At 43.3% G+C, this 25,721-nt stretch overlaps 1 protein-coding gene across 2 annotated transcripts in view; it reads right to left on the minus strand.

The window, feature by feature from the left end:
- Positions 1-3,238: 3,238 nt before the first annotated feature.
- ARID1A (AT-rich interaction domain 1A) overlaps positions 3,239-25,721 on the minus strand; it is an 80,443-nt gene continuing 57,960 nt past the window's right edge. For both annotated transcript variants that reach the window (XM_075853454.1, XM_075853453.1), the window contains 16 exons: positions 25,305-25,545; positions 14,318-14,407; positions 13,992-14,159; positions 13,543-13,825; positions 13,281-13,420; positions 13,092-13,201; positions 10,887-11,096; positions 10,575-10,779; positions 10,337-10,469; positions 9,620-9,774; positions 9,377-9,509; positions 9,163-9,279; positions 8,920-9,004; positions 7,657-8,548; positions 7,122-7,252; positions 3,239-7,033 (listed from right to left, as the gene is read on the minus strand). In XM_075853454.1, the coding sequence (XP_075709569.1) occupies positions 5,369-7,033; positions 7,122-7,252; positions 7,657-8,548; positions 8,920-9,004; positions 9,163-9,279; positions 9,377-9,509; positions 9,620-9,774; positions 10,337-10,469; positions 10,575-10,779; positions 10,887-11,096; positions 13,092-13,201; positions 13,281-13,420; positions 13,543-13,825; positions 13,992-14,159; positions 14,318-14,407; positions 25,305-25,545 (4,758 nt within the window). In that variant the 3' untranslated portion in view covers positions 3,239-5,368. The remainder of the gene's footprint in view (positions 7,034-7,121; positions 7,253-7,656; positions 8,549-8,919; positions 9,005-9,162; positions 9,280-9,376; positions 9,510-9,619; positions 9,775-10,336; positions 10,470-10,574; positions 10,780-10,886; positions 11,097-13,091; positions 13,202-13,280; positions 13,421-13,542; positions 13,826-13,991; positions 14,160-14,317; positions 14,408-25,304; positions 25,546-25,721) is intronic.

Below are 25,721 nucleotides of genomic sequence, written 5' to 3' on the forward strand. Positions count from 1 at the left end.
TTGTGTCGTCGTGCTGAAAGGTGAAATTCCTCTCCACCTTCAGCAGAGGCGTGCAGGTTTTCTGCCAATATTTGGAACTGTTAATTCCCTCCACCAGGACTAAAAGCCCCAGTTCCAGAAAAACCACTCCAAAGCATAACGCTGCCTCCACCATGCTTCACTGTGGGTATGGTGTTCTTTTGGTGATGTGCAGTGTTGGCTTTGCACCAAACATACCTTTTGGAATTATGGCCAAAAAGTTCAACCTTGGTCCCATCAGACCATAACAAGTTTTCCCACATGCTTTTGGCAGACTTGATGTAGGTCGTTGCAAAACATAGCCAGTCTAGTCTGTTTTTCTTTGTTAGAAAAGGCTTCAGTCTTGCCACCCTACCCCACAGCCCTGACATATGAATACAGAGATTGTTGTCACATGCACTACACAACTAGTAGCTGCCAGAAAGTCCTGCAGCTCCTTTAATATTGCTGTAGGCCTCTTGGTAGCCTCCTGGACCAATTTTCGTCTTGTCTTTTCATCATGTTTTGAGGGACGTCTAGATCTTGGTAATGTCACTGCTGTGCCAGATGTAATTCACTTCTTGATGACCATCTTCACTTTATTCCATGGTATATCTAATTCCTTGGAAATTCTTTGGTACCCTTCTCCTGACTGATACTTTTCAACAATCAGATCCCTTTGATGTGTTGTAAGCTCTTTACGGACCATGGATTTTGCCGTCATATGCAACAAAGAAAATGTCAGGAAAATCCGAATAGAAGAGCTGAACTTTATATGGGGTTACTCAATCACTTTAAATAATGACAGCTGTATACTACTATTTAACATGAGTTTAAAAGTGATTGGCTAATTCTGAACACAACCACATCCCCAATTATAAAAGGGTGTTCACACTTATGCAACCATATTATTGTAGTTTTTATTTTTACCCTCTAAATGATTTCAGTATTTTTCAATGGAATTGTACATATTATGGGTCACATTAGATGGAAAGAGTTCTGAAATTATTCATATTGTACCGATTTTTTGACATGACAAAAAACCTGGCATTTTAACAGGGGTGCGTAGACTTTTTATATCCACTGTAGATTATGGAACTGCTGTAAATTAAAACCCCCATTACCCAAACCTCTTTAAAGGAATAGATTTTCGGATAATGTAGGACAGTTGGGGCAGGAACACTCAGCATCTGTAGAGACGCTTTTTAGAACTGCGCTTCACAAAATGGCCAAGAGATGAGGATCCTGAACAGACTATCACCAACTATCAACTCAGAATACCCATATAGGTTATATAAAAACAGGTTTTTTAAACCAGACCACTCCTTTAAACAAGGTCTCTATTTCCAAAGACAAAACACACAACTGCTTGTCAATATACTTGCCTTTAGGATTCCCCGTTCCCACACCACTGCTCAGTGTCTCCCACCGGTTCTCAGTTCACTGGAGTAGTCTTCAGTGGCCGGCTTGGGTGACAAGTTGTCCAGTGTCACTGTATGGATGACACCTCATTAACCGGTTCAGGACCATGCACTGTTTAGCCATGTGTTAAATATAACTTCATTTGTTGGGCCAGTGATGTTATTTTTTACTAAATTCTTTAGTGATCACTGCAGGTGTCATTTCTTATTTTTATACACAGATTTTTATTTTTTTTTAGGCTTAGTTATGAAATACAAAAATAGTAAAAAAAAAAAAAAAAAAAAAAAAAGCAAACACCTCACATTTTAACTTATTTGTTTCTGGTCATAAAATAGTGTTCTCCTAGAATAGACTATTTGCGATAGTCATCGTTTACAATAAATTTTAAATTTTTATTATGGCCTGTCCCTCAGATATCAGTAGAAACGTTTGGGGAGACCATTATTTCAGTTTATTTTTTTTTACTCTATACTTTACCAATGTAACTGGCTCTGCACAACAGCAAGCGTTAGAGAGAGAAAAAAATAAATAAAAAAAACCCCCAAAAAAACAGCTGTTAGGGCTGTGCTAGGTCTAGATCAGGGATCTCAAACACGCCGCCCCTGAGGCTGTCATCTGCGGCCCGCGGAGCACCGAAGCTCCTTCGGGAGAAGAGAGCGCAGGCCGAAGGAGGAGCCCCTTTCCTGCTGGATAGTTGGTGGTAGGTAAGCAATGGCCACACAGGCCCATGTAGATAATGCAACCTCCCCTGTAGATAGAGTCCCACACACCCCACCCTGACGACAGCGCTACACCCCCCTCACTGTAGTTAGCTCCATTGGAGCTCCCTTTATGAGTGGAATCCCCAGCCAGAGCGCTGCCGACCCTCGGACTGGGGTTCCCATGAAGTCACCGTCCATATTTAGACAGTGCCTTCAGGGGCTCTTCCAGCAGAGGAATCCCCGGCCCGAGCGTTGGCAACGCTCTGGCTGGGGAATCCGGTCGAGAAGGATCCCCGGACGTCACGGTCCAAAGACGATATGGACAGCGACAGAAGGGGCTCCTCCAGTAGAGGTATCTACGGCCGGAGCGCTTTGGCTGGGGATTCCACTCCTAGAGGGCACTGTGGCACCAGCTACAGAGGGCACTGTGGCACCAGCTACAGAGGGCACTGTGGCACCAGCTACAGAGGGCACTGTGGCACCAGCTACAGAGGGCACTGTGGCACCAGCTACAGAGGGGCTGCCCAATCTGGACATTGGTGTGTCTGCTAAACACTGCCAACTGAGCAGCCAGACTGCATTTAGCGACCTCTAAACTGGAAAACTGAATTGTTAAAATAAGCACGTGGACTAAACTCGCAAATTTCCGGTAAGTTTAAGCCTAGCACTATTATGATAGTAATGTAGTCTTGTTAAAGTAGTTCAAATAACTAATTGATTAATAATTTTGTATTGTATCAAATTTGAAGGTAATGCGGCCCGTCAACTTCACATTTTTTCTATGTGCGACCCATTTACCTTGCCAAGTTTGAGACCCCTGGTCTAGATAGACCCAGCAGCAGTCTCCTACTAATGGCATCTCGGCAATCAACTGACCAGTAGCTACAGCTGCCTTTTTTCTATACACAGCAGTTATTGGAGCGCCGTGTACATGGCTGCAGACACAATAGCGGTGCCTTCTCTGCTGGGCACGTGACATTTAGCTGCCCAATCGCTGGGGCAGCAAGCTTGAACCTGCACTGTATATATACAGTGGGCAGTCCTCAACCGGTTAAAGGGCAGAGCAACAGCAGAACAAACAGAGCATCAGCACAGAAACAGGAGTGAATCTAAAATGGTAAGTATATTGAAACGTTTATTTTTACAATTTATGACAAGGGACCTTGTTGAAGAACCCAGAAGAAACAGTTAAAAGGGTTTTCCACGACTCTCCTACTGAAGAGCTTTCATTAGCATAGGTCATCAATATCAGATCGGTGGGGTCTGACTCCCGGCAGCTCCACTAATTAGCTGAAGGGGCCGTGTCACTCCGGTGAATGCTGTGGCCTCTTTATTGCTTACCAGGCACAACTGTCTACATTAAGTAGTGGCTGTGCCCGATACTGCAGCTCAACCCCATTCACCGGGAGCTGCATTACCAGGCACAGACACTACGGGAATGTTTGGAGTTGTGTCTAGTAAGCAATAATTAGGCCACCAGAACACCGCGGCTACTTCAAATCAGCTGATCGGTGGGGGTGCCGTGAGTCGGACCAACACCAATGTGATATTGATGGCTTATCCTAAGGATAGGACATCAATAGAAAGGTCCCGGAAGACCCTTTAAGGATGTTCTAATTCTTCACATCTGGCGTGACAGACGGGAGAAGCAGAACAGACCAACTACAAACACTACCTGGCCCCATCAGTCATGTTAGGACATAATCATATTTAAAGTCGTAGTCTTGCTTCATACAAAAATACTTCCATATTCACATCTAGGTTAGGTGATCAATCCTAGAAATCCAGCAAATACAAAAATGAAAGTAATGAAGGGAAACAGTAGCCTAGCAATTCCACTGTGCTGAAACATGAACTTAAACATTAGCAGTTGTGCATTTTTCAGGATTTGTAACTTAATTTATAGAAAAGCTCTTCACAACTCTGTTAACAAGATTTAATGTACATTTATTCTTAACACGGGAACATAGAGTATAAAGATTTCATACTGAATAAATGATATATCATTAAGCAAAAATAAAACAAGTAAAAGGAATAGGCTGAAATTTACATTTTTTCAGAGCTACAAATATGCAGAAATCGCTGGAAAAAAAAAAGTCAAATTGTTGGAACTGAAACTAAAAAAAAAAAACAAACAAAAAAAACTCACACCTTGATTGGAAATGGAAAAAAAGTAAAAGTTGATAGGATTGCTGGATATACAAAGGCTGAAAGGGGGAAAAGGTGATGGGTAGGGTTGCTGCTCTGTGGGTCAAACCATCTATAAGATGTTCCCTCCTTTGGGAGGGTGGTTGGAAGGGCCTTAGGGAAAGTAACCGTGACCCTTCCTCCTTTTTTTTCCCATAGATCCAGGAAAGAGCTTTGTGAGGGTGGTGAGGGTTAAGTGAGGAAATATTGAGGGGAATACAAGAGGTGTGTCTTTAATGTACATCATCATATATATACAGACATCGCAGCTTGCAACCTACAAGCTAAAGGTTAAAACCAGTTATAAGAGGCGATCTCCGATTATTACAATCTAAGTTTAAAGAGGTAAGGGTGTTGCTTCACATGAAACTTTGGGGGAAAAGCGACTTCTCTGCGTCTCTCTCTCCTCCTCCGGAAACTAAAAGCGACCTTTGCCGCTCTCCATTTAAAAACCTACATCTGGAGTCTCTGAGGTTGTGGGTTTTTCCAGCTCCGATTGGATTCTGCGGGGTTTCTCAGCACAGTTAAAAAGGTAATGTCTCTCTTCAGGGTTCTCTTTTTTTTTTTTTTTTTTCTTCCGTTTAAAGGTTCAGGGCACACAAATTCTAGTCTAAAAGATTGCAAGGTGAGGAGTAGGGCAAGTTAATTTTAGGATAAAGAAGAGAATGCTTCTCCTTCCTTGATGATTCAGAAGTCTTTATCTCCTTAGAATATGGAGCCCATCCCTTGGCTGTTGTGGGCCTAATAAACAGTAGACTTGGGGAGGGAAGTGTAGTTACAGTGGAGCCCCTTCCCCTAGATAAAAAAAAAATAATAATAATAATAATTCACTGAAATACAGTAGCTTTGGTTAACACCAAAACACAGAGAGGAAGAGTGGGTGGGAAATTCCACAAGGGTGACCAGGTTTCCTCTCTGGGGCGGACAGTGGATTGAGACGTAGTTTTTGCATAAATAAAAAGGGAGGAAAGGAAGAGGGTATGGAATCAACAGTCAGGGAGGATTCCTTTCTACGGTGAAGGGAGGAGCAAACCATTCTGGGAAGTTATCCACTGCAGCTGTCATGACTGGCCAATCAAGAAGAGAACATCGCAGATGACCTGTGACACAGAGCAGTTCATTAGTGGAGACACTGAGATGTCCAGCAGACGGGCCTCATACAGTGTGAACTCAGAATGGTTCTCCTCAACTTTTGCCAAAGCAAGCAGGGCACGGGAGGCCCGTCGCATCATGTCCGTACTTGTGGGTTCAAAGGGGGCAGAGGGTCCATGTAAGTGGGCAGCCTGACTCTGCTGGAATTGAGTGGCTGCCAGACTATCCTCAAGAAAACCTAGCAGGTTACCAATGCTGCCTTTATGAAGGGCAATAGCCCTTGCCGCTAAACTATCACCCTGTGCCAAGTTTGCTAGAAGCACCACTGCCATTTCCCTGCACACATGGTTTTTTCTGTCACTTAGGAACCTCACCAATGTTCCATACAGCTTTTCGAGACGACTGAAAGGTGGTGTGGCGAGTATTAGGTCCACATTGCTATCTTGAATGCTCAGTTTGCTAAGGGCCTCCAAAACCAGTCTCTGGGGAGAAAGTACTGCATTGGGACCCAACGTTAAAAACGGATCCTGAGCCTCAGCTGATGGACACACTGCCCAGTGTAGCAGACCATCAAGGATCGGCAAACAAATGCTTTCAGGGTATGGGGAAAGATCGAGCTGACCAGATATATTGGCAAGGGTGACCAGTGTGTTCTCACGCAACATCTCCAAACAGTCCCACCACCATTCAGCCTTATTGCTACTAACTCCTTGGTCTCTGTCGTCCTCTTTCTCATAGGTGAGGGGTGCTAGTTTCCTTTCTGGGTGCTTGTGATGGAGCAGCACAAGTTTTCCAAGGAGCAGTAACAGTCCTGGGTGCTTTGACATTTCCAAGTCATTGCCTGGCACAAAAGACAAGCTACGCAAGATATTTGATATGCACACACAACGGCGAGAAAGAGCATCCTGCCAATCTTCCAGTGTGCACAGTGGGGTTTCATCTTTGCTGCGTGGTTCATCCTCAACAATTTTAAGCCCGCGCCTGGGGCGTGGTGGAGGAGGACTACCGCCTAGTTGAAATTCAGATTCTTCTTCAGCAATTTCTCCAGAATCTGGCGGCAAAGAACCTGACCGGGAACATAAGACATCATCTATGGTGGCAGATGTATCCTCTGCAACAGAAACTTGCTGCTCCTTTGACCGACGCTTTGCTTGGGGACGTTTACGAAAAAGGGGCTCATGACGTCTTTCAAAGTGAGTCTGGATGTGCTCAGTTGTGTCACCCCCTCCTATTCGCCAGTGTAAGAGGCCACTATCAAATTCTTGCCGACGACCCAACTGGTGCGAGCAGTCTAACACAAAAGCGTCTTCCCGTTGAACTATCTTTATAGGAAGTTTGTCAAACTTGCTGGTATGCCGCTGAGTATCTTCACTTGAATTGCAGGGAGCTGAATAGGCCTTCCTTTCTTCTTCACCCTCATTCTCACTTTGGGTATCACCATCTGTCAATGGTTGCGGGTCCTCCTCATCACTTGATTCTGTATCACCTATGAGTGGGCTGTGAGAGCCGTTAGAGGAAGGGTTAAGTAGGGTCTTTTGTGCAGGCTCTCCAACTTCATACTCCCGGAGTATCCCAAAGATTTCTATCAGGCATCGTCGGAAATATTCCACCAACAACTCCAGTATCCCAGGCAGCTGCATGAGCAAACAGGAAAATTTGTCACAAGCATGATAGAGCGGAAAATATCCACAAAAGATATACAATTAAAGTGTATAACCTTACCTGACTGAGGTTAAAGGTCATGATACTGTTGTCATCATACAGAAGAATGTTAATGGTGTCCAGTGCCCAGGTACTTTCAGCAAGGAGGCCAGATTTCAATGACATCATCACACGCCAAGCCTCTGGAGTCCCTATTAAAAGTGATAGTGACCTCAAAAAGCCATACATTCACAATAGTTTTCTATAAAATAGAAAATCCTGTAACATTTTGTACACCAATATATTCTTCCCAACAGTTGCAGGTTGTAGCACACTAAATGTGGTCCATTCTAAGCAAAACCTGACACTTAAATTGCACAGACAATAAAATTCTAACAAGCCTCCGTTCTGGTTGATAGAATTCGCTTGAGAACTCCTATGCACATTCTAACATACTTATTTTGAGTATTTGGCTGCTATGCATTAGTCGTGTATTTGAGGTTTCTAAAGCCTTCATTCTTATTTGAGACTTCTAGCCATGCTAAAAAAAAAAAAGCGCACATATATTTTCAAAAGTAAATAGTGACTAAACGTTAACTTCCCTCCGGTAACATACCAATTTCCTTTGACGTTAGGCGCCTCCGTGGCTTCAGTATAGGCTGTGTGGCTTCCACCGAACCTGGAGGGAAAGTTATGTCCCTGCGAATGAGAGGTGGCTGGGATGGGCTGGGCACAATATGTGATGCAGGCACAGGGGGTCCAGCTTTCTGCATCTTCAGGAATGGGGACTTGCTGGGTGAGGTGTGGGCTTCCAGTGGCCGAGGAGTGGCTGGACTAGCTACCTGAGGCAAATGGTTGGGCATGCTTGGGGAGGCTTGGTATCCAGACGGTGGTGGGGCTCGACTCAGAGGTGGGCCAGGGGCAGGCACATAGGGGGGCTGCTGCCTGTTAACATGAGGTGGCCATTGACCCTCGTGGCTAAGTCGCTGGTCTGAATGCACCATATCATCTCCACGAGGTGGCCCAGAATGATAACCAGGTCCTTGCGTGCTGGCTGGAGGTGGACCGGGCCTCCCCTGAAAATTGTAGCCCATATCTCCTCGACCTTGCCACATGGCTCCAGGTTGAGATCCTTCTGTAGAGCCTCCCATTCCACTAGTTGGCAGAGGTGGCTGTGTGTTGTTCCCTGGAGTGGATGACACCCGTTCACGCCCAAACTGAAAAGGAAACTGATTCTGCCCTGTGGGTGCAGGCCTGCGCTCCCCTGCACTTTGTGTATAACCACTCCCATATTGACCATAAGGGTCTTGAGTAGGCTGTGAACTTGGAGCTGGAGAAGGCTGTCCAGTAGGAGGTTGCACCCCTGACCCCGGTGTCTGTTGCGGTTGAGGTTGTGGTTGTTGTTGACTTTGTCCACTCTGTGCCCCAGCATAAGGAGCATTGTACATTTCCCCTTCGTGGCGTTTAGAAGATGGGCCATAACTACCATCCATTGGACGCTTGTAGTTCTAAGAATTAGAAAGTTTATAAAGTAAGCAATCTTGTCTTATGAAATAGGAAATCAAAGTGTCAAAGTTTGGTCAGAGAGCTATAAAAGGACTGATCAGTGAATAAATGGGTGAAGACTGCAACAAACTGCTGTGAGATAAGCAATAGTACTTGACTCCATAAAATGGTTGTACAAGAAAAAAATAAATAAAAAAAAAAGGAAAAAAGGGGGGGCTTTGTTTGTTTTTTTTTTATCGCCAAACACTCATGCCCATGGGCTGTGTTTGATATTCTAGCTCAGCCCTATCCACTTGAACATGCAAAGATTTACAACTGCATTATGACTGAGGGAGGACCACATTACAGGGTTTACTTTTTACATATGGCTTACCTGCTGATATATTGGGTTCTGTTGACTTTGATAGGGACTACCTGATGTACCTTGTGTGGGGTACTGATTGCTGTAAGAGTCATGCCTAGAATGAAAAAGGTAGAGGCCGAGGGGGGGGGGACACAATTAAATAAAGTAATTGAAATGTCATCCATTTTCAAAGCAAGTGGTCTGACCAATTTTACGTTTGGTCTTAGAGCAAGAGAGTTCCTTTACATAACTAATTTTGACAATTCTTCTAACCTTTGCTGTGGATAGCGTCCTGGTGAGTACATGCCACTATCTGTGTTGGAAGGCATCATATTTGGCTGAGTCGCACCGCTCCCCAGGTTTCCTTCTGGACCAAGACCAGGTTCTGGCCTTCAGCAGAACAAAACAAACAGGTTAAGTTTGTGGCATTTAGGCAATGTGACACGTTTAATATGTTTATCTAGAATAAACTTTGCAGCATACTAACCTCACTCTATCGTAACCGCCATAATAATGCTGACGCTGAGCCATATTTGGCATACCTGGGCCTGCCGCCCTACTATAAGGGTCTCCCATAGTCCCACTAGGTCCCTGTCCTGAAGACATGAAAGGATCAGCACCTGAAAAAGAGGGGGGGGGGGGGGGGGGAGAATAATGGTTAACCCAAGGAAAATGAGACATTTAATTTGCAGGTTCAAATTCGATACCACTGACAAACTTCAGTGCTCACCTTTCCTCAAACCACCATAAGGATCCTTGCTAGCATCATAAGGCATCCTGCCCATCATGTCTGGTTGGTACCCAGGATTAGGAGTCATTGAATTTCGTTTCTGGTAAGAAGGATCTGAACCGTCATATGCATCCTGGAGGCCCACAGAGTTATTCCTTTATGCAGAAACATTAAGGGGAGGAACATGAACAGTAATTCACCAAAATACGGTCATGCACACACAGACCAAAGCATCTGGAGGTGGAAATGAACCTGCTCTACAAAAAGCAGTTAATGTTCAGATAATATATGGGGGCTTTTCCCTGCAGAGAGCCCCTTTAAACGCTCTTGGCTTTATTTGGAACAGGGGAAACTGCATGCCATAGATTAAAATTTTAGTCGCTAGCCAGTCTGCTCACCCCCCCCCCCCTTCCAAGAGGTTGGCATCATGAGTAATGGTCCCAGGGAGCGTGGCGTATTTGTGTGGGGTTAATCTGTCCCAAACCGTAGAGTAATATTTGTACATGTATTAATATTGGTGCATACATAAATACTGGATGGGTAGAAGAGTGCATGGCAGTACACATTGCCCTGTACAGAATTCGTTTCCTTTATGGCATTTTTTTCATCCTTTCAGCAGATTACAAGTTAAGGAGTGTTGTGTATACCTGCCTTCAAGGTTTTTGAATCTCCTTTTCAATGGAGCATGAAACTTACTACTTTTAAGACGAAGCTCACCTCATGCCTGGCATGGGAGGCATCTGGCTGTGTGGAGTGGATGCGGGTGTAGGGGGCTTTAGATCCCCTCCTTCAGCCATGGAGCTACTTGTGGACTGCGGAGTCTGTGGTCCCTGCATGGAGCCTGAGCCAGCTGTATAGGAACAAAAAATATTTTTTTTTTACTAAAAAAACCACAAAAAAGGATAACCAATACCACCGTAGTAATCTTCATTTGCATGTTAAAATGTGTTCTTACCCGGAGATGGTGGTTGGAGTTTTGCCTGTTTTTTTGCTTCTGCGGATGCAAAAATATCAGGTGGCGGGTCTTCACCCCTTTCAATTTTGCACTCGAATGCATACAGACACTGTATGTACTGTTTCTTAAGAGAGCTAGCTGCGCTGCTTGATGTGCCCACATTTAGGTTTGTTGAAAGCTCCCTCCACTTCTTGTTTTTATTTACCTGAATTAGGGGAAAAAAAATTATTAAAATATGGGGGAATTTGAAAGAAAAATAAAACCATATAGTTTTAGAAATAAATTAGACTTTTACATATATAAATAGCAGACCTGGGTGAGTCCACCAATATCCTTGACAGACATGTAGAGACGGTACAAGTCTAAGGGCTTTCTGCCAACAGCAGGTAGATTAGTCATGCCCATCGCCTTCTCTTCTGCGAACGACAGGTAGCGATCCACCCATATTTTCCTCTCTGGTTCACCCCCCAATTCATACAATTTTGTGATTTTCTCATTTGTAGTGGTAGAGGAGTTGGATTTCTGTTGATAGAAGCAAAACAAAGGATTACAACTAATTTAGAGAATGGTTAAATATGCACAGTCCTCACGAACCATAATATTAATCCTAATCATATGAGATTAAAAAGTCAAATGTGATGTCAGAAGCTTGTGTTAGAACGCACAAAGTAGTTATATACCAATAATAAAAACCGTGCACTCCCAACTTTAAACATATCTTGCCGATGTGCTGAATTTGGCTCTACGTCACCTCAGGTGGGTTTCTCTGGACTAGAGGACCTTATTGGTGCTCCGGATCTCTCAATTGTACACCTTCATTACATCCATGGGTACTAAACCCTTTTATAAGGCATTTCTGCGATATAGGGATGATGTCCCTAACTTGACATAGGACTGGCGGGAGGTGGAATCCTTTTTGATTCAGTGGTGAGTGCAAGGGATTTTCTAATACAGTCTCGGTTTTTGATCGGATCTATTACACGCCAGTTAGGCTTCAGAGGATGGGAGCATTGACTTCGGATAGTTGTTTTCGCTGCCAGTCGGAAGTCGGTACCTTTATACATTGTGTGGATGTGTCCCAGAGTTGCCCCCTTTTGGTCGGAGAGGTGTGTGTGTGTGTGTGTGTGTGTGTGTGTGTGTGTGTGTGTGTGTGTGTGTGGTTTAGAGCACAAGGATGAATGTGTGTGAACGTTAGTTTTGATTCAGATAGGCTCTATCAGATGGTCATTTTACATCTCCTGTATGTGTTATATAATGAATCTGCTCTAGATTGACATTTCTCTATGATACTAATGCCTTTCTGAATGTCTTGTTTTGTATTAATTGTATATTGGTACAACAAAAGTTTCGAAAAAAAAGCCTTTAAATAAAAAAATTTCGCCTCTGACAGCGACTGATGAGTTCACGAACCGGCAGACATTGCTTCAGCTGTGTCCATGCTAACTGGTCTACACAGAGCCGCTTAAATTGATTTCTATGACCAGCCCAAAATTCTCAAAGCTGTGTGTTTTTGGTGCCAACTACACCATAAACATGGCCTAACGTTGTGTGTGAGAATAGCCTAAGAGACATGTCATTTAAAATGACATATTTAAAAGTACGTTCACACACAGCGTGAACACTGCATAATTTGCATCTGGGTTTCTCGAGACAAAGTTCTACATGGACATTATGTAGATTGAGAATCCACAGCACAGGTCAATTTCCACACTTTTCTGTGTGTTGAGATTTATACAATTCTTCTCCACTTTGCAGCTACTGTAATATGGGTGAAATTCCCGCATGGGAAATAAGGACAGGAATTCCACAGCAATTAAGTGATGTGTGGACGTACCCCAAGTGCGAGCACTAAATGAACTCAGTTTTATTTATAAATAGTACACACAATACCCTTTAATAAAAAATACATTAAAAAAAAAAACACTAAAATGTACGGCACAGGTTTGAAGCTCCTGCAATCTAGAAAGAGAAGACCGCTTCTGACTGATTTTACCAAACACCGCACTCAACATGTTCGCCAGGTGCCCCCCCTTAGCACACCCAGATCAGCTCTGCCACTGGTTAAGGACACTACAGGAGTCCTTTTTTGCCCTACAACTGGGGCTCCTATGAATGCCCCAGTTACACTGGAAAAATTAATAAAAAAATAATTAAGTGAATGTCAAAGGTTTTTTTTTTTTTAAAGTGTATAAATAGGAAAGAACAGCAGACTATGCTTTTATAGCGAGTCACCACAAAAAAAAATTTAAATAAAAAAAAAAATTATTCAGTGCGTTTTGGTTTTTATAAATATTGTGGCCAATGGCTGACGTATGCCACTACATTTTTATGCAGTGGCATACGTCAGGGAATACACAATGTTTAGATGTGAACAGAGCCTAAATTAGAGATGTAAATTCTCTTGTGTCATGGTTAACAGTGTGTGGGGAAAACCAAAACTAAAAAAAAGGTAGTCTTTTAAAAGAATTAGTAAGGTGGAAATTTATTTTTTTTATACCGTCTTCACCACGAAAATACCTTTGATTTGGTCTCTGCTTTAGGTGTTCCATCTGCTTTATTATTCATTTTGGGAGTTGGTGTCAATTTAACATCTGAGAGTCCCATGAGTTCCGGACTCCCAGCCATGCCTGTCAAAGAAATTGCCATTAGTTGATCATAAAAACACCGCTAAAGTGCAAACAACGTACTACCAATGTTAAAGCTCACCTGAGTTGTTGGCCATGTTGCCTCCCATATAGGGAGGTCCCTGTGTATTCATCATTGCAGCCATACTATTCATTCCTTGACCGTATGGAGGTCCAGCTCCCATCATCCCGGCTGGATTCATGCTAGGGTACCCAGGTGACCTGGAGGGGGAAAAAAATAAATTGCATCAGTTAGCAAAAAAAACAAAAAAAAGTATAAAAGAAAAAAAATAAATCAAATACCCAAACAGGCCAACTTAGTTTGCGTAATTTAAAATTCCTACCTGCTTTGTATAGAGTTGGCAGTGCCATGCATTCCAGCAGCTTCTTGTGCTTTACGATTCATACCAGGAGGTGGACACATCCCACTTCCAACCTGTGGTGGCATGTTCCCCATATTTGGACCATATGGTCGAGTGCCCATTGCCGAAGGGCCCATACGTCCCCCATATTGTGTCATGCCTCCTTGGCCATGCATCTGACCACCTGCAACAAGAGGAGCCATGCCACCCCCTGAATATCCTGCATTCGCCATGGTATTATAATTCGGCTGCCTGGGGTAGCCACCTGTAAAGAGAGCAAAAAGTGTAAACTAAAAATAGAACTTACTACTACTTGCTATTGTTGAGGACGGATCTTTTGCCACTTGAGTGCAAAACATAATAGATATGCTCTGATGAAAACAGAATATCTCTGCCAAGTCCACATAATATTTTCTGCATAAAGAACACACCTTGGGGACCATACTGTCCTCCCTGAGGTCCATAGCTACCCATAGAGTTCTGCTGATAGGGTCCCATTCCAGCATGCATCTGGCCCCCAGATGACTGGCGTGGAGAAAGTGCTTGGCCAGGCTGTGGAGATCCATACTGAGGTATTTGAGTATTCCTCTGCATGTACCCTATGGAAATCAGACAATTACTTACTGAAAAAGGGCATTCCACTTTAACTTCAGCTTACAAGTTTGTCTGTTACTTATTTCAGATGAGTGAAATAATCAATCTAATGCTTTATGTGAACTGAGGGTTTTATTATGGGACAAAAATAAATAAATCTCACCTCTCTCTTGCCCAAGACCAGCCTGGGTCATGGTAGGGTGAATTAAACCATCTGACTGTCCACTAGGAGGACGCGGCGGCATCTGTGTTCCTGTAGAGGAGGGGGGACGGGGGACAGAAGAACAGTCTTGAAAAAACTAAACAGTATACGAATACCAAACTGAGGCCACCTGCAATGCGGTCACATTTTAGGTGGAGATAAAGGTGGACATTAAATCACCATAGGATTCAGCATAGCTACATGTGGTCTAGGAATTACAGATGCCAATATGCAGCCACATTATGAATGTCTGACTTCAACTTAAAGAAAGTTGAGAGTCATGGAAAGAAGATAAAGTGACAACTCAAGATTGCATACATATGGCTTCGTTCACATCTGCGTTGGGGTCCCGTTCTGACTGGGACCCTGAACAGACACAAACGGACACCGACGGAAACCAGATATTTCCGTTTCCATCACCATTGATTTCAATGTGACTGAGCCGGTGCCTGTTGTTTCCCTTCGTCTCTTGTGCACCGGACCTGTTGTTTTGCCGGAAGCAATAGAATAGTCGAATATGCTATTGCTTCCGGCAAAACGACAGGTTCGGTGCACAACAGACACAAACGGAAACCACAGGCACCGGCTCAGTCACCATTGAAATCAATGGTGATGGAAACGGAAATATCTGGTTTGTGTCAGTTTGTGTCTGCTCAGGGTCCCGTTCTGACGGAAACCTCAGACAGACCATGACCCCAACGCAGATGTGAATGAAGCCGAAGACCTCCTTCACACAGAAATTTTATGGCAATTTAAACTGCATAAAAACGAACAAACAGAACTAAAAATTATTATTAGCATTATTCAAAGGAAACATGCGCTTTTTTTAAGGCGTTTTTCATTTAGTGTCATTTCGTACATGCACTTTTTTTTAATGGTGTTTTTGAAGTGCCATAGAGGTCTACGGGAAAGCCTCCTGAAAAAACACCATACCCAGAGCATGCTGCGTTTGAAAAACAAAAAACAAAAAAAACGGACTACAAAATTGCAACAAAAACGCTGCAAACTAAAATGCAGTTGTGTGTAGTGCATTTTATATTTTACTATAGACTTTAACCCCTTAAGGACGCAGCCACTTTTGGACCAAATGACACACCCTCACTTTTTAAATCTGACATGTGTCACTTTATGTGGTAATAACTCCGGAATGCTTTTACCTATCCAAGCGATTCGGATTGTTTTCGCGTGACATATTGTACTTTGCTAGTGAAAAACTTTGGTAGATAAATTTAATATTTTTTGTGAAAAACAAAGAAAATTAGCAAAAATTAGCATTTTTCTAAATTTAAACGTATCTGCTTGTAAGACAGATAGTAATACCACACAAAATAGTTACTAGTTAACATTTCCCATAGGTCTACTTTATGTTTGCATCATTTTTTGAACATCCTTTTATTTTTCTAGGACGTTACAAGGCTTAGAACTTTAGCAGCAATTTCTCGCATTTTCAAGAAAATGTCAAAAGCCTATTTTTTTAGGGAACAGTTCAGATCTGAAGTGGCTTTGAGGGCCTTATATATAAGAAACCCCCACAAATCACCGCATTTTAAAAACTGCGCCGCTTAAAGTATTCAAAACAGCATTTAGAACGTTTCTTAACCCTTTATGCGTGTCACAGGAATTAAAGCAAAGTGGAAGGGAAATTTGCAAATTTCATTTTTTTTTGCAGAAATTCCATTTTAATTTAATTTTTCCTGTAATACTGAAGGTTTTTACAAGAGAAACACAACTGAATATTTATTACCCTGATTCTGCAGTTTTTAGAAATATCCCACATGTGGCCCTAGTGTGCTACAGGCCTGAAACAAAGGCCCCAGAAGCAAAGGAGCACCTAGTGGATTTTTGGGCCTTCCTTTTCTTAAATTATATTTCAGGCACCATGTCAGGTTAGAAGAGGTCTTGTGGTGCAAAAATAAAGGAAACCCCCCAAAAGTGACTCCATTTGGGAAACTACACCCCTAGAGGAATTCATCTAGGGGTGTCGTGATCATTTTGACCACACAGGTATTTCATAGATTTCATTAGAATTGGGCAGTGAAAATGAAAAATTACATTATTTTCCATTAAGATGTAGCTTTACCTCAGAATTTTTTATTTTTTCAACAAAGGAGGAAAAGCACCCCAACATTTGTAAAGCAACTTCTCCAGAGTACGGAAATACCCAACAAGTGGTCAAACTGCTGTTTGGGCAAGCGGCAGGACTCCAAAAGCTAAATGGCGTGCCTTCCTTTCTGAGTACAGATTTTGCTGGATTGATTTCTCTGCACCATGTTGCATTTGTAAAGCTCCTAAGGTACCAGTACAGTGGTAACCCCCCAAAAGTGACTCCATTTGGGAAACTACACCCCTAGAGGAATTCAACTAGGGGTGTAGTGAGCATTTTGACCCCCCAGGTGTTTTAGATTTCATTAGACTTGAAAGATTAAAAATTTTTCCACTAATACGTAGCTTTAGGGCAAAATATTTCATTTTCTCATCAAATAAAGGAGAAAAAGCACCCCAATATTTGTAAAGCAACTTCTCCAGAGTACGGAAATACCCCATATGTGGTAATAAACTACTGTATGAATACACATCAGGGCTCAGAAGGGAAGGAGCGCCATTTGGCGAGCAGATTTTGCTGGATTGGTTTTTCTGCACCATGTCCCTTTTGCAAAGCCCCTTAGGTAGCAGTACAGTGGAAACTCCCCAAAAGTGACTCCATTTTGGAAACTACACCCATTGAGGAATTAATCTAGGGGGGTAGTGAGCATTTTGACCCCCCACAGGTGTCTCAGATTTTATTAAAAATGGGCAGTGAAAATGAAAAATTACATTTTCCAATAAGACGTAGAATTAGTTCAATATTTTTTTGAGAAAATGAAAAATTAAGGAGAAAAAGCACCGTAACATTTGTAAAGCAATTTCTTCAGAGTACGGAAATACCCCACACGTGGTCATAAACTGCTGTTTGGGCAGATCCCTCAAAGAATTTATCTAGGGGTGTAGTGAGCATTTTGACCACACAAGTGTTTTGCAAAAATCAGTAAACAATAGATGTTGCAGATTGAAAATTGCTGTTTTCCACAGATATGCCAATTCAGCGCTCAATGTGTTGTGCCCAGCTTGTACCCTCATAGACACACATCCCATAAATTGTTAAGCGGGTTCTCTAGAATAAAGTAATACCCCATATGTGGTCATAAATTGCCATTTGGGCACACTGCCAGGCTCAGTTAGCCCACCATTTGGCTTTTGAAGCGCAGATTTTGCTTGGTGTTTTACTGGTATTTCAGTTTAGAATGTGGGGGCATATGTAAGCTGGGCGGAGCGCATCAGGGCATATGTAAGGTGGGCGGAGCGCATCAGGGCATATGTAAGGTGGGCGGAGCGCATCAGGGCATATGTAAGGTGGGCGGAGCGCATCAGGGCATATGTAAGGTGGGCGGAGCGCATCAGGGCATATGTAAGGTGGGCGGAGCGCATCAGGGCATATGTAAGGTGGGCGGAGCGCATCAGGGCATATGTAAGGTGGGCGGAGCGCATCAGGGCATATGTAAGGTGGGCGGAGCGCATCAGGGCATATGTAAGCTGGGCGGAGCGCATCAGGGCATATGTAAGCTGGGCGGAGCGCATCAGGGCATATGTAAGCTGGGCGGAGCGCATCAGGGCATATGTAAGCTGGGCGGAGCGCATCAGGGCATATGTAAGCTGGGCGGAGCGCATCAGGGCATATGTAAGCTGGGCGGAGCGCATCAGGGCATATGTAAGCTGGGCGGAGCGCATCAGGGCATATGTAAGCTGGGCGGAGCGCATCAGGGCATATGTAAGCTGGGCGGAGCGCATCAGGGCATATGTAAGCTGGGCGGAGCGCATCAGGGCATATGTAAGCTGGGCGGAGCGCATCAGGGCATATGTAAGCTGGGCGGAGCGCATCAGGGCATATGTAAGCTGGGCGGAGCGCATCAGGGCATATGTAAGCTGGGCGGAGCGCATCAGGGCATATGTAAGCTGGGCGGAGCGCATCAGGGCATATGTAAGCTGGGCGGAGGGCATCAGGGCATATGTAAGCTGGGCGGAGGGCATCAGGGCATATGTAAGCTGGGCGGAGGGCATCAGGGCATATGTAAGCTGGGCGGAGGGCATCAGGGCATATGTAAGCTGGGCGGAGGGCATCAGGGCATATGTAAGCTGGGCGGAGCGCATCAGGGCATATGTAAGCTGGGCGGAGCGCATCAGGGCATATGTAAGCTGGGCCGAGCGCATCAGGGCATATGTAAGCTGGGCCGAGCGCATCAGGGCATATGTAAGCTGGGCGGAGCGCATCAGGGCATATGTAAGCTGGGCGGAGCGCATCAGGGCATATGTAAGCTGGGCGGAGCGCATCAGGGCATATGTAAGCTGGGCGGAGCGCATCAGGGCATATGTAGGCTGGGCGGAGCGCATCAGGGCATATGTAGGCTGGGCGGGGCGCATCAGGGCATATGTAAGCTGGGCGGAGGGCATATGTAAGCTGGGCGGAGCGCATCAGGGCATATGTAAGCTGGGCGGAGCGCATCAGGGCATATGTAAGCTGGGCAGAGCGCATCAGGGCATATGTAAGCTGGGCGGAGCGCATCAGGGCATATGTAAGCTGGGCGGAGCGCATCAGGGCATATGTAGGCTGGGCGGAGCGCATCAGGGCATATGTAGGCTGGGCGGAGCGCATCAGGGCATATGTAGGCTGGGCGGAGCGCATCAGGGCATATGTAGGCTGGGCGGAGCGCATCAGGGCATATGTAGGCTGGGCGGAGCGCATCAGGGCATATGTAGGCTGGGCGGAGCGCATCAGGGCATATGTAAGCTGTGTGGAGTACATCAGGGTATATGTAAGCTGGGCGGAGCGCATCAGGGCATAATAGGATGATGTAATAATGGGGTGAATGAATAATCCATGGATTGGTGTGGTCGCTTGGAACCAATCCTTTATACACAGGCCGGGTTTATTGGGTATTCTACAAAATGTCTGCGCTCCAGTATTGCCAAATCTTTGACTTCTTCACTAGCCCTATAAGCCGCACAAGGCCCTAAAGTTTCCTCATCTCCGCTGCATCTACGGGGTCCAGCAAATGACAATGTAGGGTATTTAGTGAAATTCTACTGGACCTAAAAAATTTGTCTGGGCCGTCATTTAGCATCATTTTGCGAGTCATAACATGTTATTTTTCTGGTGACGGAGCTGTGTGAGGGCGCGTTTTTTGTGGAACAAGCTGTAATTTTTATTGGTTCCATTTTGGGGTACATGAGATTTTTTTATCACTATTTATTCCATTTTTTGGGAGATGAGGAAACCAAAAAACAGCAATTCTAGCACGGTTTTGTTTTCTTATTTTTTACAGTGTTCACCGTACAGTATAAACAACATGTTAACTTTATTCTGTGGGTCGATACGATTACAGCAATACCAAATATATATAGTTTTGTTACGTTTCACTTCGTTCCCACAATAAAAACACTCCTTTCGAAAAAAAAAAAAAAATAATCATGTTTTAGTGTCGCCATGTTCTGACAGCCATAACTTTTTTATTTTTTCGTTGATATCGCTGCGGGAGGGCTTGTTTTATGCGTGACAAACTGTAGTTTCTATTGGTACCATTTTGCGTTACTTGCAACTTTATCACTTATTACATTTTTTTTGAGACAAGATGACCAAAAAATAAAATGTGGTCATTGTTTATTAAAAAATTTTACGGTGTTCACCGTGCGGTAAAAATAATGTGATATTTTTATAGATCAGGCCGTTCCGAACGCGGCGATACCTATTATGTATAGTTTTTCTTCACGTTTTAATTTTTTTTCTAATAAAGGAGTTGATCAGGGAAACCGGGCGATTGTTGTTTTTATTAGTTAACCCGTTAGTGACCGGCCCATCGTGTTTCTACGTCGGTCACTAACGGGCCTTATTCCGATGCCATAGACTTCTTACGTCGTGGCATCGGAATAAGTAAACAGAGCAGGGAGCTGTCAAATCTCCCTGCTCTCAGCTGCTAGAGGCAGCTGAGGGCTGGGAGCGTCCCTGCTCTGCCGGATGAGATCAATATTAGTATCGATCTCACCCGTTTAACCCCTCAGATGCGGTGCACAATAGCGTGCACCGCATCTGAGTGGTTTTGGAGAGAGGGAGGGAGCTCCCTCTCTCTCCCACCGACACCCGGCGATACGATCGCCGAGTGTGTGTCTCTAATGGCAGCCGGGGGTCTAATAAAGGCCCCCAGGTCTAAACGGACAGGCAGTAACACACTGCAATACAAAAGTAATGCAGTGTATTATAATAGCGATCGCAGAATCGCATATTATAGTCCTAGTGGGACTAGTAAAAAAGTGAAAAAAAAGTTTAAAGTTAATTTTAAAAAAAAAAGTGAAAAAAATGAAAAACCCAGCTTTTCCCCTCACAAAATTCTTTACTATTAAAAAAACTAAATAAATTTAAAAAGTTACACATATTTGGTATCGCCGCGTCCATAACGACCCAGACTATAAATCTATTACATTATTTAACCCGCACGGTGAACGCCGTAAAAAATGTAATAAAAAACTATGGAAAAATTGCTGTTTTCTGGGAATCCTGACTTTAAAAAAATTTGATAAAAAGTGATCAAAAAGTCGCATCTACTCCAAAATGGTACCAATAAAAACTACAAGTCTTCCCGCAAAAAAAAAGCCCTCATGCAACCGCATCTGCGAAAAAATAAAAACGTTACGGCTCTTCAAATATGGAGACATAAAAACAAATAATTTTGAAAAAAAAGCGTTTTTACTGTGTAAAAGTAGTAAAACATACAAAAACTATACAAATTTGGTATCGTTGCAATCGTAACAATCCACTGAATAAAGTTAGTGTTATTTATATCACACGGTAAACGGCGTAGATTTAAGACGCGAAAAAGAGTGGCGAAATTTCAGTTTTTTTCTATTTCCCCCAAATAAAAGTTAATCAATAAATATGTCCCCCAAAATGGTGCGATTAAAAAATACAACTTGTCCCGCAAAAAACAAGACCTTATACAGCTATGTCGACGCAAAAATAAAAAGGTTATAGCTCTTGGAATGCGACGATGGAAAAACGTAAAAAATGGCTTGGTCATTAAAGGAACAGTGTCACCCCAAAAATTTTTTTTACATCAGTTTGATTTTAGTGTTTTATTAAAAACGTTTATATTTGTGTGTTTGTGTTTTACTTTTTTTATTTTTACACTTTTTCTTCCCTATGGGGGCTGCCATTTTTTTTTCCCATTTCTGTATGTGTCGATTAACGACACATACAGACATGGAATACGGCAGCCACAGTCCCATAGTGAATGCGAACGGGGCCCGTTCCATCCATTATGGTGTACGCCGTCTGTGTGGGAACGGCGCATGCGCCGCTCCCACACAGTCCAAGTTGAACTGTGCGCCGTCCGGCGCCATTTTCCTGTAGACCGGAAGTCGCGGCCGGACAGTAAATTACTACTTCCGGTCGCGGCTTCCGGACTTGTGCACGGACCGGAGGAAGCGGCGGCGACTGGAGCAGGTAAGTTATTTCTATGTATGTTCGTGTTTCAGTGCGTGTTTAGTACTGTATGTAAATCTACTACACTGTGTTCGCTCAAAAAATGGCGACACACAGTGTAGGAGGTTAGACCGTTCAATCCCCTCGTTTCTCCCGGCACTAGCCAGGATAAAGGAGGGGGGGATTCTGAGAGCTCACTAGAGCGAGTGAGTTTTCTCCAATTTTGCAGCATAAAACAATGTGGTTGCTTTAACACATGCAATGCTGCAATTTTGGGAATTGCTCCATCTAGTGACCAGCACTGGGAAATATTATAAATTAGAATCTAATTTATAATATTTCCTGACTCGTGAAAAAAATAAAAATTAGAACAATGTTTAATCACCTACACACTAATTGTTTAACTAAAAAAAATAATACATTTTTTTTCTAGCAACACATTCCCATTAAGGTTTAAAATAGGCTGGTCATTAAGGGGTTAAAACGTATTTATTTATTTATTGTTCTTTAACATTTTTTTTTTTTTACCCATTTCATTTTTTTTTTTTTACACTTACCTGGGGACTTGAAGATCTGGTCTTCTGATCCCCGGTACAATACACTGCACTACTTATGTAGTGCAGTGTATTGTAACTGTCATTCTTCATCTGACAGTTAGCGTATTCAGTCCTGTCTCGGGCAGGACCTAATAGGCTTCCATACCTGGGCAACCAGGAAGCCTAGCAACGGCTTCCTGGTTGCCATAGCAACAATCACCACCCGCGATCCATCACGGGGGTGGGGGCGTACAGAGGGAGCCTCCTCCCTCTGTCAACCACTTCAATGCGGCAGACGCCATTGACAGCCGCATTGAAGGGGTTAAATGGCTGCAATTGGCGGTAACTGCCTTCGCCACCGTTGCAGTGGGATGTCAGCTGTGTAGGACAGCTGACAGCCGCTGAAGATTAAGCACGGACAGCTCCTGTGCCGGCTTTATCTACAGGGCTTGACTGTACGCCCTTGTGCGGGAACTCACTTTGAACCTGGACGTACAGTCATGCCCAATAGCGGGAAGGGGTTAAAGGCCATGTACACCTTTTTATAACCACTTCCTGCTGCAGCTACTTTTGACCTTCCTGACTAATTTTTCAAATCGGACGTGTCACTTTATGTGCGAATAACTTTGGAATGCTTTTACCTATCCAAGTGATTGAGATGGTTTCCTCATGACACATTAAACTTTGTTACTAGTAAAATTTGGTCGATAAATTCAGTATTTAATTGTGAAAAACACCAAAATTTAGCGAAAAATTGCAAAAACTAGAATTTTTATCAATTTTAATGTATCTGCTTTTAAGACAGATCATAATACCACCCAAAATACTTGCTAATTAACATTTCCTATATGTCTACTTTATGTTGGCATAGTTTTTCTGAACAAGCTTTTATTTTTCCTAGGACGTTACAAGGCTTAGAAATTTCTGCTAAAGTTCTAACATTTAAGAAAACTCGAAAAGGCTATTTTTTTCAGGGACCAATTCAGTTGCAAAGTGGCTTTCAGAGAGCCATACAATACAAACCCCCATTTTAAGAACTGCACCCCTCAAAGTAATTCAAAACAGCATTTAGAAAGTTTAAAGAGGCTCTGTCACCAGATTTTGCAACCCCTATCTGCTATTGCAGCAGATAGGCGCTGCAATGTAGATTACAGTAACGTTTTTATTTTTAAAAAACGAGCATTTTTGGCCAAGTTATGACCATTTTTGTATTTATGCAAATGAGGCTTGCAAAAGTACAACTGGGCGTGTTGAAGAGTAAAAGTACAACTGGGCATGTATTATGTGCGTACATCGGGGCGTGTTTACTACTTTTACTAGCTGGGCGTTGTGTATAGAAGTATCATCCACTTCTCTTCAGAACGCCCAGCTTCTGGCAGTGCAGATCTGTGACGTCACTCACAGGTCCTGCATCGTGTCGGCACCAGAGGCTACAGTTGATTCTGCAGCAGCATCAGCATTTGCAGGTAAGTAGCTACATGGACTTACCTGCAAACGCCGATGCTGCTGCAGAATCATCTGTAGCCTCTGGTGCCGACACGATGCAGGACCTGTGAGTGACGTCACAGATCTGCACTGCCAGAAGCTGGGCGTTCTGAAGAGAAGTGGATGATACTTCTATACACAACGCCCAGCTAGTAAAAGTAGTAAACACGCCCCGATGTACGCACATAATACACGCCCAGTTGTACTTTTACTTTTCAACACGCCCAGTTGTACTTTTGCAAGCCTCATTTGCATAAATACGAAAATGGTCATAACTTGGCCAAAAATGCTCGTTTTTTTAAAATAAAAACGTTACTGTAATCTACATTGCAGCGCCGATCTGCTGCAATAGCAGATAGGGGTTGCAAAATCTGGTGACAGAGCCTCTTTAAGCCTTTAGGCGTTTCACAAGAATTCAAGCAAAGTAGGAGGTGAAATTAAGAAATTATTTTTTTTTTGCAGAAATTCATTTTTTTCTGTAAAAAAGTTTTACCCGAGAAATGCAACTCAATATTTATTGCCCAGATTCTGCAATTTATAGAAATATGCCACACGTTGCCCTAGTGTCCTAATGTACTGAAACACTGGCCTTAGAAGCAAAAGGACTAGCTAGAAGATTTTGGGGCCTTCTTTTTATTAGATGGTTCGAAAAGGTCTTGTGATGCCAAAACAAAGGAAACACCCCATTTAGGAAACTGCACCCCACAATGAATTAATCTAGGGGTGTAGAGAGCATTTTGACTCCACAGGAGTTATAGATTTTATTAGAATTTGCGGTGTTTTTCGGCCGCAGCAATTGAGCGGCGCGGGCAAAAACGCTGCGAAAAATGCTTCCGCTGCCTCCCATTGTTGTCATTGGGAGGCCAGAGATGTAAACGTCTGAAGATGGAGATTGTCGCTTCTTATTCCTGCGAACGGTTTCTGCGGGAAAGATACCCCCGCCTCCCATTGAAATCAAACGAAGGCGTTTTCCGAGTCCAAAAATTTTGCCAAAACTGTGCGAACTCCCCCTAAGCGTGGCCTCACACCGCTTCTGTAGGAAAAACGGCACATATTTTTTTTGTTTTGGCTTCAAAAACGATGCGACCAGTTATTTGCTGAAAGCCAAAAGTGGAATTCAAAACGCACTACAAAATGCTTTTTCTGCTTGTGGCATCTTTCTTCACTTTGGTACCCTTTTAGCTCCATTGTTTTGTTTTTTTAAATGTATGGCGTTTATCGCCACTAAAAAAACGCTTGTAAGGGTAAAAAAAAAAAAGAAAAACAAACAAACATGGAATTTATGTTTCTTTACAAGCCCAATTTTTTTTAAAAAGTTTATAGCATAAGTGTCATGCGTTTTAACAAAAACTCACTCGTTTTAGACAATAAAGCAGGTTAATAATTGGGGGAAAAACAAGTACACTATTAATGCACCCACCTGGCACAGACGTCGGGGACAGTGGGCCAGAACGAGAAGCAGCCACACTGGCTGGAGAACCAACAGGCGAGGGCGAAGGCCCTCTGATTCCAGGTAAGTGGGGTGATGTATGGGGAGAGAAAGGTGACTGAGCTGGATTGCTCTGTTCGCCTTGACTGCTGGAGATCCCAGAAGTGCTGACGCCTGGACTCAGAGCACCCTCAGCACCCATTGGGAGGTCATCAATTGAACCAGAGAGATCCTGTGAAAATAGATTAACATGTAACAAAAAGTATGTCATCTTTAGTCTGCAGATTAGAAGCAAGGTTTACATTACAAAGCAATTACTTTCATTTCATGATTAAAACCTTATTGCCTCTCACCATTATACTTCGCACAATATAGGTTTCTTCTCCTTTATCTTAACCCCTTGAAGGG

This window comes from Rhinoderma darwinii, chromosome 2 (genome assembly GCF_050947455.1).
Source record: "Rhinoderma darwinii isolate aRhiDar2 chromosome 2, aRhiDar2.hap1, whole genome shotgun sequence".
Taxonomy (NCBI): Eukaryota; Metazoa; Chordata; class Amphibia; order Anura; family Rhinodermatidae; genus Rhinoderma; species Rhinoderma darwinii.